At 55.4% G+C, this 17,289-nt stretch overlaps 7 protein-coding genes across 7 annotated transcripts; 5 read left to right on the plus strand and 2 right to left on the minus strand.

The window, feature by feature from the left end:
• The first annotated feature begins 548 nt into the window (after nt 1-548).
• ACRALDRAFT_1050768 (uncharacterized protein) lies at nt 549-3,207 on the plus strand. The gene is made up of 3 exons (XM_071015651.1): nt 549-1,162; nt 1,304-2,822; nt 2,893-3,207. The coding sequence occupies exons 1-3, from the start codon at nt 877-879 to the stop codon at nt 2,990-2,992; spliced, it is 1,905 nt and encodes a 634-aa protein (XP_070874976.1). The 5' UTR covers nt 549-876; the 3' UTR covers nt 2,993-3,207.
• ACRALDRAFT_210902 (uncharacterized protein) lies at nt 3,125-6,200 on the minus strand (the record flags this gene model as incomplete). The annotated part of the gene is made up of 18 exons (XM_071023395.1): nt 3,125-3,144; nt 3,182-3,237; nt 3,310-3,447; nt 3,506-3,533; nt 3,583-3,637; nt 3,675-3,949; nt 3,985-4,013; nt 4,041-4,211; nt 4,245-4,270; nt 4,308-4,938; nt 5,036-5,142; nt 5,174-5,205; nt 5,348-5,387; nt 5,426-5,547; nt 5,588-5,651; nt 5,729-5,812; nt 5,891-6,003; nt 6,065-6,200. 18 exons carry the CDS (start codon nt 6,198-6,200, stop codon nt 3,125-3,127), a joined length of 2,127 nt encoding a protein of 708 aa, XP_070874977.1.
• Nucleotides 6,201-6,286: 86 nt separating this feature from the next.
• On the plus strand, nt 6,287-7,267 carry ACRALDRAFT_2042192 (uncharacterized protein; the record flags this gene model as incomplete). Its single annotated transcript, XM_071021228.1, has 4 exons — nt 6,287-6,540; nt 6,616-6,703; nt 6,772-7,186; nt 7,251-7,267. 4 exons carry the CDS (start codon nt 6,287-6,289, stop codon nt 7,265-7,267), a joined length of 774 nt encoding a protein of 257 aa, XP_070874978.1.
• An 825-nt stretch (nt 7,268-8,092) lies between these two features.
• Nucleotides 8,093-9,586, minus strand: ACRALDRAFT_1082001 (uncharacterized protein; the record flags this gene model as incomplete). Its single annotated transcript, XM_071019243.1, has 1 exon — nt 8,093-9,586. One exon carries the CDS (start codon nt 9,584-9,586, stop codon nt 8,093-8,095), a length of 1,494 nt encoding a protein of 497 aa, XP_070874979.1.
• A 654-nt stretch (nt 9,587-10,240) lies between these two features.
• Nucleotides 10,241-10,570, plus strand: ACRALDRAFT_210899 (uncharacterized protein; the record flags this gene model as incomplete). Its single annotated transcript, XM_071023391.1, has 3 exons — nt 10,241-10,280; nt 10,361-10,388; nt 10,441-10,570. The coding sequence occupies 3 exons, from the start codon at nt 10,241-10,243 to the stop codon at nt 10,568-10,570; spliced, it is 198 nt and encodes a 65-aa protein (XP_070874980.1).
• Nucleotides 10,571-10,694: 124 nt separating this feature from the next.
• Nucleotides 10,695-13,175, plus strand: ACRALDRAFT_1082000 (uncharacterized protein; the record flags this gene model as incomplete). The annotated part of the gene is made up of 1 exon (XM_071019242.1): nt 10,695-13,175. The coding sequence occupies one exon, from the start codon at nt 10,695-10,697 to the stop codon at nt 13,173-13,175; it is 2,481 nt and encodes an 826-aa protein (XP_070874981.1).
• Nucleotides 13,176-15,281: 2,106 nt separating this feature from the next.
• ACRALDRAFT_1064057 (uncharacterized protein) lies at nt 15,282-17,108 on the plus strand. The gene has a single exon (XM_071016904.1). It carries the CDS (start codon nt 15,541-15,543, stop codon nt 16,825-16,827), a length of 1,287 nt encoding a protein of 428 aa, XP_070874982.1. The 5' UTR covers nt 15,282-15,540; the 3' UTR covers nt 16,828-17,108.
• Nucleotides 17,109-17,289: the final 181 nt, after the last annotated feature.

Raw genomic sequence — 17,289 nt, forward strand, 5'->3', positions numbered from 1 at the left:
GGACCGGGAGAAAGAGAGCCGTGTTCTGTAATGGGAAGCCTCGCTCCATTGTGACCCTATGACAGACAGCCTTCTTTACGATGTGGCTTGTTTCCAGCTTGTGGAACACAAACAAGAATAGCCAGCATGGAAAGCTATTACTGAATGTGAGATAGAATTGGCAAATGGTTCAGCGAATTCGTAGAGCTGGTTCTGGATGCTCGTGGGAGATGGACTGCTTCTTCTCTTTTGTCGACGAGGAGATGAATAGACGAAAATGGGAAAATTGTGTGCATGATCTGGGATTGTAATGGAAGCCATCCCATTGGATGAAGCTGATCAACTATTCAAGTTCTTCCGTTCCGTCCCGTCCGAATGGTGGAGGAGCTCCCCAGTCTGAGGTGGGGTTCACTTATTGGCAGGTACTTGTAGCACAACCGGCTACAACACCCAACTGGATGTACTCGACCTGTTCTTTGTCACCCCCGCCTCCGGTTTCTTTCGGCTATTTGCACCCGAAGCACAAGCTCGAACCGGGGCAGTTGATCTTCCATTACGTAGGCAAAAAGAACTCCGACCCTTGTACCTACCCTACCCGCTATAATTTTTCTTTCTTAAAACATGTGCCGTATGTAGCTCTCACATCACCTACCTCTACCACCTCGTGCAGACGACGCAAATTCGACGCATTGGGGTCTCTACCGACAGACCGTGGCAATCTGAACCCGAGTCACACCTTGACAATACATCCCCTGGTCCTGCTGTGCTTTGCTCACGACCGATTGGGGCAGCGCGACCTTGAGGAATGTCCTTTGCGCCCTTCTGACTCCATCCTCGACCTCCGACCTTGACCGTTAAGAACCTGGAAACCGAGGCCGTTGAACACCACTAGCCACCATGAACGCCTCTACCGTACCCGTCGCTCGTTCTCTACAACGTGGCTCCCGCTCGCTGTCGACATGCCGCACAATATTCCAGGCGCGACCCCACCTCGCCTCAGCTTCGAGGGTACGGACACGGGTAGCTCCTCTACCACGGGGTGCCCTGGCCGTTTCCATTTCCACAAGAACATTTGCGACGACTCGGGTTGCGCGCCTGGCCAGTGTTGAAGACTCGGACACCTTTGATCCATCCACCATCGAGCGTGAATCAGACCAGGTCGACGTCTGTATTATTGGAGGGGGTACGCCTCTTGCTTTCCTATGACACATAGTTCCTCTTCCGCGCTAGCAATCTTCGCTGCTTTCTTCCTTCTCTTCCCTTGGCCATAGACGCATCACCGCTTTGTGTGATACCATACTGATTAGCTCCACCCCATGACTAGGTCCTGCCGGCTTGAGCGCTGCCATCCGACTAAAGCAGCTAGCCAATGAAGCTGGTAACGACGAATTCCGTGTCCTCCTCCTCGAGAAGGCAGGCGAAATTGGCGCCCACATTCTTTCGGGCGCCGTCATTCAGCCCTCCGCCATCGAAGAGCTCATCCCAGACTGGCTTTCCGAGGACAATCCTAACCGCTTCGAGCATGCCACCCCGGCTGGCGGAGACCGCATGCGCTTCCTCACCAAGAAATCCGCCATCCCGTTGCCTCTGCCGCCCACCATGAACAACCACGGCAACTATATCGTCTCTCTCAACCAGTTCACCAAGTGGCTCGGCGAGCAAGCCGAGGAGCTCGGTGTCGAGGTCTACCCTGGCTTCGCCGCCAGCGAGATTCTGTATAACGCGGACGGTAGTGTGAAGGGCGTTGCCACCAACGATCTTGGCATTGGCCGCGACGGCCGCCCCAAGGAGACCTTTGAGCGCGGCATGGAGTTCCATGCCCGCGTCACCCTCTTTGGCGAGGGTTGCCACGGCAGTCTCACCAAGCAAGTCATCAAGAAGTTTGACTTGCGCCGCGACAGCCAGCCGCAGACATATGCCCTCGGTCTCAAGGAAGTCTGGGAGGTGTCGCCGGAAAAGTTCCGGAAGGGCGAGATCACTCATTCGCTCGGCTACCCCTTGCCCAAGGACACCTACGGCGGCGGCTGGATGTATCACTTCGGAGACAACCTCGTTAGCGTCGGCCTCGTCGTCGCGCTGGACTACCCCAACCCGTGGATGTCCCCGTACCAGGAGTTCCAGAAGTACAAGCAGCACCCGCTCTTCCGGAGCGTCCTCGAGGACGGCAAGTGTCTGTCGTACGGCGCCCGTGCGCTCGTCGAGGGCGGTTTCCAGTCGATCCCCAAGTGTGCCTTCCCCGGCGGCGCTCTGATCGGCGACTCGGCCGGCTTCATCAACCTGCCCAAGGTCAAGGGTACGCACAATGCCATGAAATCGGGCATGCTGGCCGCCGAGGCCGCGTACACCGCCCTGTCCACCACCGACGACGGCACCGTGTTCCTCTTCGACTACGAGGACGCCCTGCGCAAGTCGCCCATCTGGAAGGAGTTGAAGGAGGTGCGCAACTACCGGCCGTCTTTCCACAACCCCCTCGGCTTGTACGGCGGCGTCATGTACTCGGGCCTCGAGGCCTACCTCTTCAAGGGCCGCGTGCCGTGGACCTTCAAGCACAAGACGATGGACCACGCCGCCACCAAGCATGCCGACCAGTGCCCCAAGATCGAGTATGAGAAGCCCGACGGCAAGATCAGCTTCGACATCCTCACCAGCGTGAGCCGGACGGGCACCAACCACGAGGAGGACCAGCCGGTGCACTTGCAGGTCAAGGACTGGGACAAGCACGCCCGCGAGACATGGCCCAAGTACAAGGGGATTGAGAACCGCTTCTGCCCGGCCGGTGTGTACGAGTACGTGGAAGACGAGACCAAGGAGCTCGGCGTGCGGTTCCAGATCAACGCCCAAAAGTGAGTCCTATTCTCCCTCGTTTTCTTCAGTCCCTCGGATGTAGACTTGTTGCTGACTAGATTGGGATAGCTGCATCCACTGCAAGACCTGCGACATCAAGGCGCCCCACCAGGACATCAACTGGCAGGTGCCGCAGGGCGGTGAGGGACCCAAGTACTACATGACGTAGAGTCGACTGTCCAATATGAATGTACACGTAGGGCTGGGCTGGTCTTTGTAAATCTCGAAAAAAGGGGGGAGGTGCATCTGTCCTAGAAGAGCGGTTCTGATATCCCAGGTGGATGTAACTGGTGTACATGAGTTAAAGTAGTAATATGGCGTCTGGTCGTTTTCAAAATCTACAGCATATTCTCTGCACATACGTACGAATAGATCATGTCCGTCAATGCGATGGGTCGTGAGGCGGATCGTTTGCTGAGTGCAGTGCTGCCCAAGATATTCCCTACGTTGTACACCGCTCGGGTATTGTCGGACATTAGTCAGCACAGGTAAAGAGGACAGATCTCCGTCCCATCAGCCACAGAATGACGCAATATTGAAAATTTCAATGTGGACCAAGAGTCTGCGCGCCACCAACTCGATTCTTTCTCGGCCTGGCGGCAGATCATCAACATATCAGAGAAGCTGGAATGAATCCGAACGCGGTCTTTTTACTTGGCTTCAAGAGAAGACGCGCTGGCACGAAACAATCAGTATGTTTTCACATACCACTACCACCCGCACATCGACATCTCGGAGGAAAAGAAGAAAAAAGCAAACAATCAAAATTCCTCCGATCGCGGAGCAACATGATTTCCGTGACAAGCAAACGACGCTCTCTGCCAAGAAAAGAACCGAGCTTAGCCCACGACCTGAGTCGCGAAGCGGCCAATCATTTCAAACTTTCGGCAGCAGCTGAAAAGTATCTGCCGAGTATGCTGCCGGAAAAGTACTGTGACATAACTGTGGATACGGCGGTACATCGAGCGTACCAAGCCAGGGGCTATGCAGGCTTGCCCTCGCTCCCCCCGTGCCGGGTACCAAGACTTGCGCGTTGCTGAGATGGCGCCATGAAATTTCATCTGTTCGATGAGAAAGATGCAGCACAACCGTTCCAGAATGACGAAGGCTGCAGGAGTCAGGAAAGCTGTCATATGATATCACCGCGGCAGCGTAGTCTACGCCGTTTAGTAAAGTAATCTGTGGCGCGCCTCGTGCAGCATTGGTGATGATCTGACAAGAGATGAGAAGAAGAGGAAGACGCGACCAAGGACGCAACAATGACTGTGAAGTATCGGTACGTTCGTTGCGTGTTGAAGGGGGAATAATTTCCCAGCTTCCCGGTGGTGGTGTTTCCCCCTTTTGCATTTCTCGATGCTGGTTGGGTCCCGGTTGGGCCCAAGGAATGACTCACACGCGGTCGTCAACTTTAAAGAGGACACAGTTGTCTTCCACCAAAACGAAAGCCCTCATAATATGCCATCAGAGTGCCATGTCAAGCGCACCTGAGAGTTGCTTCGAATGGAAAGGGGAAGGTGAAAATGAGGTGAAGAGAAGACTCCACTGCCTACGGTGATGCGAGTGAGTACAACGTACCTAGCCAAAAGGCGAAAAGCAGGGGGTTGTGAAGGAAAAGCACGCCAGCCGAATTGGCTGGCTGTTGTCGAAGCCTTGGGGGCGGTCCAGGTAAATAGGGGCTCGCCCCATCGTTTCAGTCCGGAGGTGGAGGGTGGATGTGATGGGGCTCCACATTCGGCGCTGAGACTGCAATGGGCGTGGTGTTGGAAAAATGTTGCATGGTCTCGTTCTCGACCATACGGTGTGATTTTTATGGGCGGTTCCCGGTGGTCCTCTAACCGACGAGGACTAGGCGCTTCAATACACGCAAAACGGAACAGGTCATCCATGCGTGTTTGCGACTGTTTGACATGAGATTTCGTGACAACGGCAACACTCATCGCGCTCATTGACCGACTCTGCCGGAATCTAAAAATCGTCGTCCCGTCGCCTTCATTGTTGTCGTCGTCGACGTCGTCAACATTCTCAATTATAGCGACGGTGGCGAGAAGATGATGATGGGGTGATGATGCCAAAACAGCTGGTGGTGTAGCTGGTTGAGTCAACCAGCAAGGGGACCTTTTGGGTGGAAAAGTGCTAGGGTAAGAAGAAGAAAGGAGAGAAAACTTTACGAGTGCAGGAAAAGGAGATGCTAAGAATTAATCACCGCCACAACAAGCGTGACAGGCGATTGGTCAAAGTGTTATTGATTCGTCGGCTTATCGCAGCAGGTACTGGTACTTCGAAAAGGATACGGGAGACAACGTTAATGTGTGCAGGGGGCTGGTGCGGTCCAAGTGTCACCGGGACGAACTCTGATTGGCTGTAACATTTTTAGCGCAAACACTAGTGAACGCCACACCACAAGTTGCTGCCTAGGGGGGCAACCTGCTCGAAAATATATAAGTAGCCGGCCTCCCCCCTTTCCTTTCTTGATTTCGGAACTTGTATCGGAAGTAACGATCCGGCCTTACGTAATTTCACACACGTTCGGCCTTTCTATTTTTCCACTCCGTCCTTCTCTCCACCTACCCATTATACCACTTTTATTGACGTCTACTCTCACGACGACACCCGCATTGGGGTTTTCCATACTCGACTCTTCCTGATCCACACTGCAAATCAGCCAGCGCGGCGCAGTTGTTTTCAGTGATCCAGAAAGAGACGGACTACTCTCCTTTTTGCCCACTGCGGTTTCGAGGTCCTCTTCCACCGGTCGAAGGAACACAGGCGCGCGCCTTCTTAACTGAAAGTGCCCCGAGGTTGACATTGAGCTTTGAAGCATCAAAGAACTGGAATACGTTTTTTGATTTCTTTATTTTCCGCGCGACTCTCTACCGACGACAACGATTTACTCGATACAGAGCACTCCATCGTCGCTGTCGCCGAGGTCGCCGCGCTCTGTAGACACATCGTTCGCATCGATGCCCGAGAATAGAGAGAACATTTGTGCCTAAGTGACGAGGTCCGAGATACCTATTAACGAATTCGGGTTTCCATATCCCTTTCAAAAAGAAGGAAGAAAATCGACTCTTGTTTCTGTCTCGCGCAGTTCCGCACGGCGAAGCAGACATAATAGAGCAATCGCTGTAGGGGAGACATTCACTTGTTTTTCTCCAGACTCGGTAGGTAGCGCAATTTCCTCTTCCGCCGTTTGGCGTTGTTGCCCGTTTTATATCCCCCCCCTCTCTGGCAACCACAGCACCTTCCTCTTGGAGCGGCAACAAAGAATCGTTGCCTCGTCCACTAGGCATACGCGCCAAAGTCTCCCAATTTGCTGTTTTCTTCCCGTCAACTACCAACCAATATCTTTTCAAGTGCGCCACGATACCAATTTTCATCTAACTAACCGCGCTTCCAATATCTAGATCGCTCATCCCACAAATCTCGAGCTGTTTGATTCTCGCACTGTCGAGACACCGCAATCATGGATTCATCTCTTCAGACTCATCCCTCTACCGCCGAGCAGGCCAAGGCCTTCACTGCGCCTGGTTCTCTCTCCTTCCCTGGTGGTGCGCATGAGCTCACACCGCCATCTACCAATGGCGAGAAGGCCCCCGCCCAAGCGCCTGTCGCGAACGGCCAGCAGAACGCAAATGGCAATGGGGTGACTCCCGCGACCCCTGCTGCGACTCCTGCTGCCACCACACAAGGTGGATCGGGCTTGACACCCACGCTGCAGTATGTTCATTTTCCCTGATGAAAAAAGCATCTGTCTTGATTTCTGGCTGTACATGTTACTCATCTTCCGTTAAGGAACATCGTCGCCACGGTCAATCTTGATTGCCGTCTGGATCTGAAGACGATTGCCCTGCACGCGCGGAATGCCGAGTACAATCCTAAGGTACTACTAGATGCCACATCTGTGTGACATGGTTTTCACTTCAAAGGATGCTGACAGGAATGGAATAGCGTTTCGCCGCTGTTATCATGCGAATCCGCGAACCCAAAACCACTGCGCTCATCTTTGCCTCGGGCAAGATGGTCGTGACGGGAGCCAAGTCGGAAGATGACTCCAAGCTTGCCTCGCGCAAGTACGCGCGAATCATCCAGAAGCTGGGCTTCAACGCCAAGTTTACCGACTTTAAGATCCAGAATATCGTCGGGTCTTGCGACATCAAGTTCCCCATTCGTCTCGAGGGGTTGGCCTCGCGCCATCACAACTTCAGCTCGTACGAGCCGGAGTTGTTCCCCGGGTTAATCTACCGCATGATTAAGCCCAAGATTGTGCTTCTCATCTTCGTCAGCGGGAAGATCGTCCTCACCGGTGCCAAGGTCCGCGAGGAGATCTATCAGGCGTTCGAGATGATTTACCCCGTGTTGCAAGGTACGTTTCCTGCTTGTGTTCGCATGTTTCCCATGAGCATGTCTCTGACAATGGACTCGTCCAGATTTCCGCAAGGTCTAGATATACAACACGGTCTGCAAGGCTTGGTCGCGACGTCCGTGTCGAAGGCTTCACATCTCCATCACATTTGGAACTCGACCTCCACGGACCCTTCCTTGTCCTTTGCGGATGTATCATATATTCCCCCACCCTTTTTACATTCACGAATCCCACGACACGTTTCGTAAAAAACCAAGGCGCTTCCTTTCGACAGGGAATTGGACAAGTCGTCCAGCCGTCGGAAGCCTTGGCCTGTATCACATTTTCCACATTTTCCAGCATTGCATTGGCGTTGGCGGTACCAGGCTGGAAGGGGTTCCAGCTCGGATGGACTGCTTTGAGGAAAACAAAAAAAAGGAAAGATTTCTTTATCCCACGACGCGTCATAGATTTGCCGTGGTATCAGTTTGGCAGCAGGTGCGCAGGTCGGCTTTGCCGCTTTTTTAATGGAAAGTTACGTAGCGGCGTCGGTCGGTGAGCGACGCAGACGTGAGACGCGGCGCGCCGAGATGATTGAGTAAGCTTATATGAGAGTATGGATGAGGCAGAGAGGATCGAGCGGAGGATGATACCACCAAACAAATACCATGTATTCATGAAAGCAGTGCAGTGAGCGTAATATTTACATGCTCCTCGGTCTTCCTGCCCCTGTTGTAAGCGATGTCGCTTCCATGTGGATCTGTCCACTGGACAGAATGAACAGCAGTCAGTTATAGTTAATGAGAGTTGTTAGTTTTGCAAATCATCTTTCTTGGATTTGTCTTGCTTGTGCTTGATGACACGCGCCTTACCATGGAACTGCTTGTCCTATGTCGCATTCACATCAAACATCGACAGCAAGTAGCGTTACATTCGCGCTCTAATACTATTATCCCTGTGATCTTTGGCAAGCTCTTCCTCCAGTATGAGTCCAGGCCGGCCACCTCGGCTGCCGTCTTCCGTGACGATGTGCTTGTGGAGCTGTTTGACGTTCTCCTTCGCGCTGATGCCCTTCCACTTCCACTTCTCGTCAAACTGGGCAGGTCGTCTCCCCTCCAGGCAGTCGACGATCATCTGGCCGATGACAGGCAGGAACTTGAAGCCGTGGCCGCTCCCCGCCGTCGCGACGAAGAGCCCCTTCCAGCCCGGGTGGTAATCGATGAGGAAATCGCCCGTCGACGTATCCGTGTACCAGCACAACCGCGTCTTGACGAACGGCCGGTCGTGCAGTTCTTTCAGCGGGACCATGGCGCGGATGGCCTTGCGGAGGTCCGCTTCGCCCTCGGAGGGGATGCGGAGGTTCGGATCGGTGAGAAGTGTCCGGGGGAGCGAGGTGGAGGTGGCGGGAAGAGGGGCGCCAGGTGCCGTGGGCAAGACGTCCGGCGAGGTGGGTTGGGGGTTGATGTAGCCGTAGCTGTGGCGGGCGACCTTGAGCTGGCGGCCCGCGGGAGGTATGACGAACAGCCCCGTGCTCAGGTTGAGGATGACCGGTCTCTGGGAAATGGCAGCTTGCTCCTCCGCGGTGATGTCCATGTAGGCGAGGGTCTGGCCCGTGGCGATGGCTTGGCCGGCGAGATCGATGAGGGCGCCGGTCCAGGCGCCGGTCGCGACGATCACTAGATCGGCCACGAGTTGGCGGCCCGAGTCCAGCCGTGCGCCTGTCACGCGATCACCTGTGCATGTCAGAGCAGCGGCCGTGCCATGGACAAAGGTGACGCGGCCTGTCTGTCGGACCTTTTTCAGGAACCAGGCCATGCTCTTCTCAGCATCGGCCCAGCCGCTCGTCTCGTTGAGATAACCCCAGTCACCAGGCGGGTTGGCGGCCGCTGTTGAGGGGTCGGCGCCAATGGCCTCGACGACGGAGGCCGTATTTGGGAGTTCCCTGATCTTGTCTGGTGACAAACCGCTGGCTTTTTGGCCTGCGAGTGCCCGCACGTTATCCCAGCTTTCGCGAACGTATTCCAACGCAGATTTCTTCTTTTCTTCCACCTGTTTCGCGCTGAGTCCGATCTTGGGGTCGGCCTTGGCAGTTGTCGGTGTATCGGCGAGGAGGATCATGCCGCTTTCGGTGTAGCGACCCTGCCCGCCGAGCTCATCGTCGCCCTGCTGGCGCCAGAACTCGTGGGCCTTGGCTGCGAGGGAGGCATAAGCAGGGTCCGCATAGTCCGGGCGAATGATGCGCGACGAGTCGATGCTTGAGGCGTCGGAGGACGGAAAGACCCCGTTATCGGGTGAGCGGTCGAGGACGGTGATGGATGTGCGGGCGAAGAAGGGTCGCTGGGTGAGTTCGAAGGCAGTGGACAAGCCAAAGACGCCGGACCCGATGATGAGAATGGAGGAGGGCGGTGAAGAGGAGTCCATTCTTCGCCTTTGCTGGCCTTTCTTGCCTGTGTCAGGGGACCAAATCTTCGTCTACAGTCTGCTTGATCGATCGAACGGATGGCAGGTACAAGTAGCATGAGCTTCGGCGAGGCCGACGGAGGGGCGAGGAGTGAGAGATTCCTTCTTCATGGCTCCCATACATCCTTTGGGCTCGACTGCAGTGCCCCGCACATCGGAGCATCTCTCCTTTGCTGTCGACGGACGCATGTGGGACACGATAGACGATTTCGTATTTCTCCACCTCGGTTGATTCGTGTCGTCGTCCCCCGTTTTTGCCCCCAATCTTTCTGGTGATCTCCTGGAACCAGTCGGTGCCAACTGTCCTTGGCCCTGGGGCTCCGAAGTCGCCCTCGTTTCTCCAAATGTAGCCGCCCTTGCTGCTAGCTTTCCATTTGAACAGTTCTCGAGCGGTGAAAACTGCATGTCTGGTTAGAGGAAGTCCTCCACCTCGCTTTTCAGGGCCATCATTTGGCGGCGCACGCTATAGCTCCCTCAGCTGTGCGATAGTCCCTTACTTGGTCGGGATATGGCGAAGAGGGCCTGGGAAGTTGAAAAGGCGCAAGGAAAGCCTTCAATTGTTGGGATATCATGAGCTCGTAAATACGGACTGCCCGTCCTGGAGGAATAGCTGTGATGTCGTCCTGTCAAATGCTGCGACTGAGTTACGAAGTAGGTTGTACTTAGTATGTACTTCGTAATTACTGAGTACCCAGCTAGAAGTACTTCGTAGGAGCTGCCAAATTGCTGACTAAGTCTCTGAGAATGCTGACCACCAAGGTACGTATTGACATACCAGCAGACAGCGTATTCGTAGGTCGCCGTTATTCGCGAAGATTCATCTCCAACCTAACATTCGGTTCTGTGTTACGTGCCCATTACTTCAAAAGAAGCCATACGCTGAAACGCATCCTTCGAAAGCGCCTCCCACTTCTGAAGCTCGCTTCTCCCCGACTCGTCCTCTGAACGATCGTTAACTATACTATCTACCACTCCCTCCGCCCTATCCTCGAAGTTCTGAGCCTCCCAAGCCCCGACACGGGCGTCCCTTTTTTCGACCGCGATATGACCTTCCGATACTAAAAAAACCATGTCTTCCAAGAAGATTGCCGAATTCCCAGCCGTGGAGGCGAAACTCCAGAAACCCACCAAACAGTCCGCCTTCGAGCGACAGCGCGCCGAAGCCGAAGCCAAGAGAGCTCGAGAAGAAGCGGAGACGGCGGCGGTCCTCAGGGAGTTTGAGAAGAGCTTCGATCACGATGACGATGACGACAGTAGCGGCCCGCGACGTGGCGGAGGTCAATTCCTCGGCCCCAGGGGCCCCCCGGGGGGCGGCGGCATGGCAGCGCCCAGGAGACATTTCGGGGCCTCCGGCTTGAAAAGCGGCCCTGGGAGCCTGGGTCCCCCGCCGAGCCTGAAGAGCGGTCCCGGAAGCCTAGGCCCTCCGCCCAGTTCCTACGGCAAGAAGAGGGGGTTTGATGCGTACAAGCAGGAGAGGGATAGGGATGGTAGCAGTCGGGCGGGCTACGACGAGCGCGGGGAGGCCAAGTCGGTGCTCCAAGTTTTCAATACCAGCGAGGATGAACATGACGAGTCGACCGATGCGAGGCAGCAGGAGGTGACTGTCGCAAAGCCGACGCTGAGGCTGTCGCAGATTCCTCCGGGCACGTCGCCTGCCGCCATCAAGGCTCTGATACCTTCCAACCTGACGGTCGAAAACGTCAAGATTATGCCGCCTTCGGGCCCATCTACGGACAGGAAATGCACGGTGGCCATCGTGACGCTTTCTCAGGAGACACCTGCTACCGACATCGACGCCGCCGTGAGTGCACTGCAGAACCGCTACTTGGGCTACGGGTTTTATCTGTCACTTCACCGGCATCTTTCCTCGGCCGTGACATCGTCGGTATCGACGTCTGGCTTGGGAGCCACGCCGGCCGGGTCGCGGCCGTTCGGCGCAAAGCCCGTGGCACAGAGACCGACGCCAGGCAAAGCTCACATGCAACATGCCTTCCATCGCGGCTTTGCGCCGCCCGCCGCATACGGGCCCAGCGCCGGCGGGCCTTTGAACCGCAACAGCATCCTGCACGTTCCGGTGAAACCGCCCAACGACATCAAGATGCTCCGACTGATCAACAAGACCTTGGAATCTGTGCTGGAACACGGCCCCGAGTTTGAAGCTCTTCTCATGTCACGTCCCGAGGTTCAGCGGGAGGAGAAGTGGGCGTGGATTTGGGACGCCCGCAGCGAGGGAGGCATCTGGTACCGGTGGAGGATGTGGGAGATTGTCACGGGTGCTTCATTACAGCGCAACAAGGGGAAGTATCTACCTCTCTTCGACGGGAGCCACGCCTGGAAAGCACCGGAGAAAGGCGTCCCGTTCGAATACACCACGAGCGTCGACGAGATTGTGTCCGACTCGGAATACAACTCGTCAGACGACGAGGACCTGGACGGAGACGGCAACCGCGAGCAAAATGGAGACACCGAGGCCGAGAACACGTTCCTCAACCCCCTAGACAAGGCGAAGCTTACCCACCTTCTGTCACGTCTCCCGACGACGCTCTCGAAAATCAGGAAAGGCGATATCGCCCGTGTGACGGCCTTTGCGCTCATGCACGCCAGCCGAGGGGCGGACGAAGTGGTCGACATGATCGTCTCCAACATTGAGAAGCCCCTCGCACTGACCGCTCTGAACCCCGAGCATTCTTCACGAAACGGCAGGGAGAAGAATAGACACGGGGACGATCCTGAGGTTGCGGGCGCCGGATCCGACGACAAGGCGGAAAAGGAGACGGCCCAGGATACGAGCGGGGCGAGCCTCGTGAGTCTGTACGTCGTGAGCGATATCCTCGCATCGTCGTCGACGAGCGGCGTGCGGCATGTGTGGCGGTTCAGGCAGATCTTTGAGGGGGCCTTGAGGGATCGCAAGATCTTCGAGATGCTGGGCCTCATGGCAGAGAAACATAATTGGGGTCGGCTGAGGGCGGAGAAGTGGAAGCGGAGCGTGGGCATGATTCTTCATCTCTGGGAAGGTTGGTGCGTATTCCCGGCCGAGAGCCAGGACCTCTTCACCAACAGCTTCAACAACCCCCCTACAACGACAGCTCGGGAGCAGGGCGACGACGAAGGTTCGAAGAAGGGTCGGTGGAAGGTTGTCGACGCACCCACGTCGACGGCCAGCGGCCAACAGTCCGTGGAAGGGCCCACGGGTGACGATGACGTCCAGGGAGAGCCAATGGATGAAGATGACGTGGAAGGGGAACCTATGGACGAGGATGACGTTGAGGGTGAGCCTATGGATGAGGAGGACGTCGAAGGCGAACCTATGGATGAGGAGGATGTTGAAGGCGAGCCCCTAGATGATGATGAAGCTCTGGGTAAACCGTCAGAAGGAGCACAGAACGCCAGCAAGGAGGAACCGGGACCGTCTGCCCCGGTCGGCGATGGGGATGCTAAGGCCTCCTTCAGGTTTACAGCAGCGCCAAACCCTTCGAAATCTGCGGCGGCACAGGGAAGAAGACGTATGAGGGCGGTAGACATGTTCACAGGACCCGATGACTCGGATTAATGTGCATAATTGAGCCGCCCGGTGGCATAAGGAATGGATGATACTGTACATACATACATGCTACATACATACAACGTAGCTATGGCGAGTTATAGAAGCGTCTCTCAGTATGGTCAAACCACGGAGGTATCCGTCAGACTGGGAGGGCATGCAAGTCGTGCAGATGGTAATTAATCACATGTCTAGGTGCGGTTACTTGGCTGGGCGAGATCCCACGCTTATATTTGACAGATGCTGGAGGTATACGTACATACAGTATTATAGACCTGCCTCGTAATATTCCATATTCAAAGCAGATACTTTGTCTACGTGTAATACAACGTACCGAGTACGCTAGAACGGCCCGTTCAACGTCGCGAAACGGCCGAGTTTTCTAAACGTAAACCCCTGGTCATTTTACGAGATGAGAACTCCCAAAGAAGGGGATTTGGAGAATTACATGTCGAAACGGTGAAACGCGTTGCGGGATCGGGTATTAGTACTGCATTTGTACATGCATGCACTTACTGTTAGCGTGCCTCCATGGCAATGACCCTGAAGCCCTGCAGTGAAAGGAAGCCACGACTGGGGGCCCTGGTCCTAGCGCCCCGAAAACTTGCTCACTTCCTTCCTCCTCACCTCACCTGGGACTCACTTGCACCTCTTAATCGAGCACCGTGTGGATACGATTCGAAAACAGTCCTGAAGTCTGACCCCACGCCGTTGATGGAGACCACAGGCTCGTTTTCCACCAACAGGAACACTCGATTCCCTCACTACAGAAAGTCAGGATAATGAGTACGTACTCGAGAATAATCCATCCCGCGGTGGCTTTGGCGTACAGTCACTTTTACCTTCATCAACTACCACGCAAACCACGGCCTCCTCCGTCTCCCGCTGCTCCTCGACTGGCAGGCATCGCAGATCAGCATCATTTTAGCACATTCAATACCCTGCTGATCCCGGTTTCTCTCATTTAACACTTCCCACGACATCCCGCAACCCCACCAAAAAAAGAAAGCCCACGACGCTTTCTTAGCCGTTCCCGCATTTAGTTTAGCTACAGGCCATCCCGAGACGCTGGGAGAAAAGACGTCAACAACAAAAGGAACCAGCCAGTCTCGCTTCTCTCCCCCTACGCCACGCCATGCCACGCCTCACCGCGCTACCCACCGCCGACAGATAGATCTCCTTTGACCGGGTTGAGCCATTGACTAAAACCTTACCTTGCCGCGATAAGCTGCGGTCAGACCAAACTCCTGTCAATCTGTTGGCTCGCAAAGGCCCGGGTCGTCAGAGATTCGACCGGCTTTTCGCCTGGGGTTCATGGCGGCCGAGTGTCACGTTCTTCTCGTACCCTGTCCGTCCGCTTAACTACCAGGCTGTCGTCCGCCTACACGCTGTCGTCCAACGGTCGCTGGACATTCGTTCGTTCAACCAGGGCGCAACCCGTCAGCCTCCCCCGCGCTCCCACGCTTTTTTTTCCTGGGCGCGGCGCGTTTTCAACGTTACCCCTTGTTCTATCGAACATTCGGCCTCCTCTTTCCCCCGATGACTGCTACATCTAACGCCGTCGTCCTTCGTCAAACCCTCTTCCGCCCTTCCTCGACATTTTCCGTCATTCCCTGGCACGTGCTCGCTTTGTGAGCCCAAACACATCGGCCTCCCCGTCGGAATTGTCGCCTGAAATCGTACTCGTCCATCAAAGAAACGAAACAACTCGCGACGAAAATACTCACGTTTGCTCCGGTGTGAGATTCCGAGATTCCGTTGTAGTAGTATCACTCTGATTGTAAATCGACCCGAGTGGAAGACGCTGCATACACATTTCGCCATCTCCATTCACTCCTAGGTGCCCTCTTTGGGCACACGCTTCTGCTGCCCATAATGCCAATCATCAACGGCCAGAAGATGGCCTGGTTAGTCATTCCTTTGTTTCTTACATGTTGCTCTTATCTTTACAGCAGCTACTGCTTTAGTGAGCAGCCTCAGCTGAACGGAACCCGTCTAAAATCCTGCTGGCTGGAGTCACGCACCCTCAAACCACGGATAGACATGATATCAAAACTAACTCATTTTCGCCCCGTTACATAGCGCGCCATGCATTCGGGGCCATCGTTCCACCAAGTGCACCCACGCCAATGAACGGCTGATGATCCCCGTCCGGAAACCCGGACGACCGCTCAGTTCATGCCCGCATCCGCCGTCCCGCAGTTGTGGTTGTAGCAGCGTTACTGCCGCCATCCCCAGGAAGCAAAAATGTAGCTGTGGATCCAACGGTGCTGCCTCCAACAAGAACCGCAAAAGCGGTTCGACATCCAACGGCGCAGGTGTCGCCAAAGTCGAGTCGCCCGCTGCTGAGGCGCCGCCAGCCTCACCAGCCACCATGAAACCTCTGACGGCAGCCAACTCCACATATCGTGTCTCGAAACCGAATGCCAAATCCACCGGCCGCAAGCCGTCTTTTGCTGTCGCTAATCTTGAGCGCATGGACGCAAGCCAGGCCAATATCTTACCCGCCTACGACATGTCGCAAACGGTACCTTCTCAGTTGAATGGCGGCGTCCCTCTTGGCCTGATGCCGACTCCCCGGCCTAGCCTGGAGTATAACCAGGGAATTCCTTTAACTCCCAACGGGACACTCCACAGCCCCATGGCATACCCGCAATACCAGCTACCCATGGCGCCCCTAGCGTCTCACAATTCCCAGGAGGTCCCGGCCATGTCTTCTGTGGTCGGTTCCGGGATGGCGGCAGCGTCCGAGATGCCAACCGCGGTCAAGCCGGCAGGAGGTCGATCATGCTGCTCTGCAGGACAAAAGGATACTCCTCCCGACAGCGCCGAGTCCAGTCCCAGGATTGCTCCTACGCCTCAGGGAGGCGGATGCTGCTCGTCGAAGAACGTACCTTCACCCGCAGAGCCGAGCGCGACTCCTACGAACTCTATTCCTACAGGCAATGGAGCTGCTGCTATGGTCCCGTTCCAAAACTCCATGAACTTTGGCCAGCCAATGTACCCCTCGTACTACCCGCAGCCCACCCTCTTCACCTACCCGCCTCAATACGGCTCGTACTTGGCACCACTTCAACCTGCACAGTGGAGGCAGGCGATGCAGGCCTTCCAACTCGGACAGCCTGTCCCTCAGCAAACACCTTACGATATGACGACGCCACTCTCCTTCAATACAAACGACGGCCTGGCCCCGCAACACGTGGGAGGTACCACGGTGGGCGTATCTCACATCTGCACATGTGGTGACGGCTGTCAATGCGTTGGCTGTGCCGCCCACCCGTACAACGAGGCCACCCAGAACTGCATCAAATCAGCCTGGCAGACCATGGTCGGAGAGGACCCCTACTTCCACACGAACGGTGCCACCAGCGCGAAGAACGCGTCGACCATGCAGGGAAACATGGACGGCTTGGCCAATCTCAACACGGACTTGACCTCAGACGTCCGCCCAGCCGCAGACGCACGGGGCGGCTCGCCATCAGCTCCGCAGACCCCGTCCGATACCGCGTCAGCCGTGAACGAGGAGCTGTCGGCGAACGATTTTTTCTTCGTCGAGTATCCCTTCGAGTCCTGCCTGGGCGAAACCGCGTCTTGTCCTTGCGGGGATGATTGTCAGTGTATTGGCTGTGAGATTCACAACCACCCCGGGGTGCTCTGTTGAGAGGGAGGGGACTGCCAAATCAGCAGCCCATTTTCCGCCGGCCAACCGCTCTCCATGCTTTCAGCTGGGGGCAGATTCTCATTAGAACTCTGGGTTTACCGTCCTTTTATATCAGCGAATGGTTTCGAATTTCGCATTGATACCCTTGCGAATCCTCGAAGAGGCCGCTTTTCTTGTTCTCTTTTTTCCCTTTTCTTTTCTTTTCGATGTCATGGGTTGTAAAGAAAATGTGAGATAGAGAAGATGAACATTCCACTACGTCAACTATCTACGTTTACCATATTGGGGTGGTGTAGACCAAACTCCCAGAGCTGTCTATATCAGTGACATATCGCTCCTTTGCTTGGATCACACTCGATGAGTCTCGACTCATAAGCCTGAAGCAAGGAATACAGTGTACATAGATACTGTGTACTTCGTAGGGAGTAGACGAAGTCACGTGACAAGCATTCCCATACTACT

This window comes from Sodiomyces alcalophilus, assembly GCF_042370955.1.
Source record: "Sodiomyces alcalophilus JCM 7366 unplaced genomic scaffold ACRALscaffold_4, whole genome shotgun sequence".
Lineage (NCBI taxonomy): Eukaryota > Fungi > Ascomycota > Sordariomycetes > Glomerellales > Plectosphaerellaceae > Sodiomyces > Sodiomyces alcalophilus.

Bases quoted from the DNA above. Each gene is read 5' to 3' on its own strand.
- ACRALDRAFT_1050768 (XM_071015651.1), top strand. From the start codon at position 877: ATGAACGCCTCTACCGTACCCGTCGCTCGTTCTCTACAACGTGGCTCC. The intron at 1,163-1,303 runs GTACGCCTCTTG...CCCCATGACTAG, and splicing joins CGTCTGTATTATTGGAGGGG to GTCCTGCCGGCTTGAGCGCT. The intron at 2,823-2,892 runs GTGAGTCCTATT...AGATTGGGATAG, and splicing joins TTCCAGATCAACGCCCAAAA to CTGCATCCACTGCAAGACCT.
- ACRALDRAFT_1064057 (XM_071016904.1), top strand. From the start codon at position 15,541: ATGAAACCTCTGACGGCAGCCAACTCCACATATCGTGTCTCGAAACCG.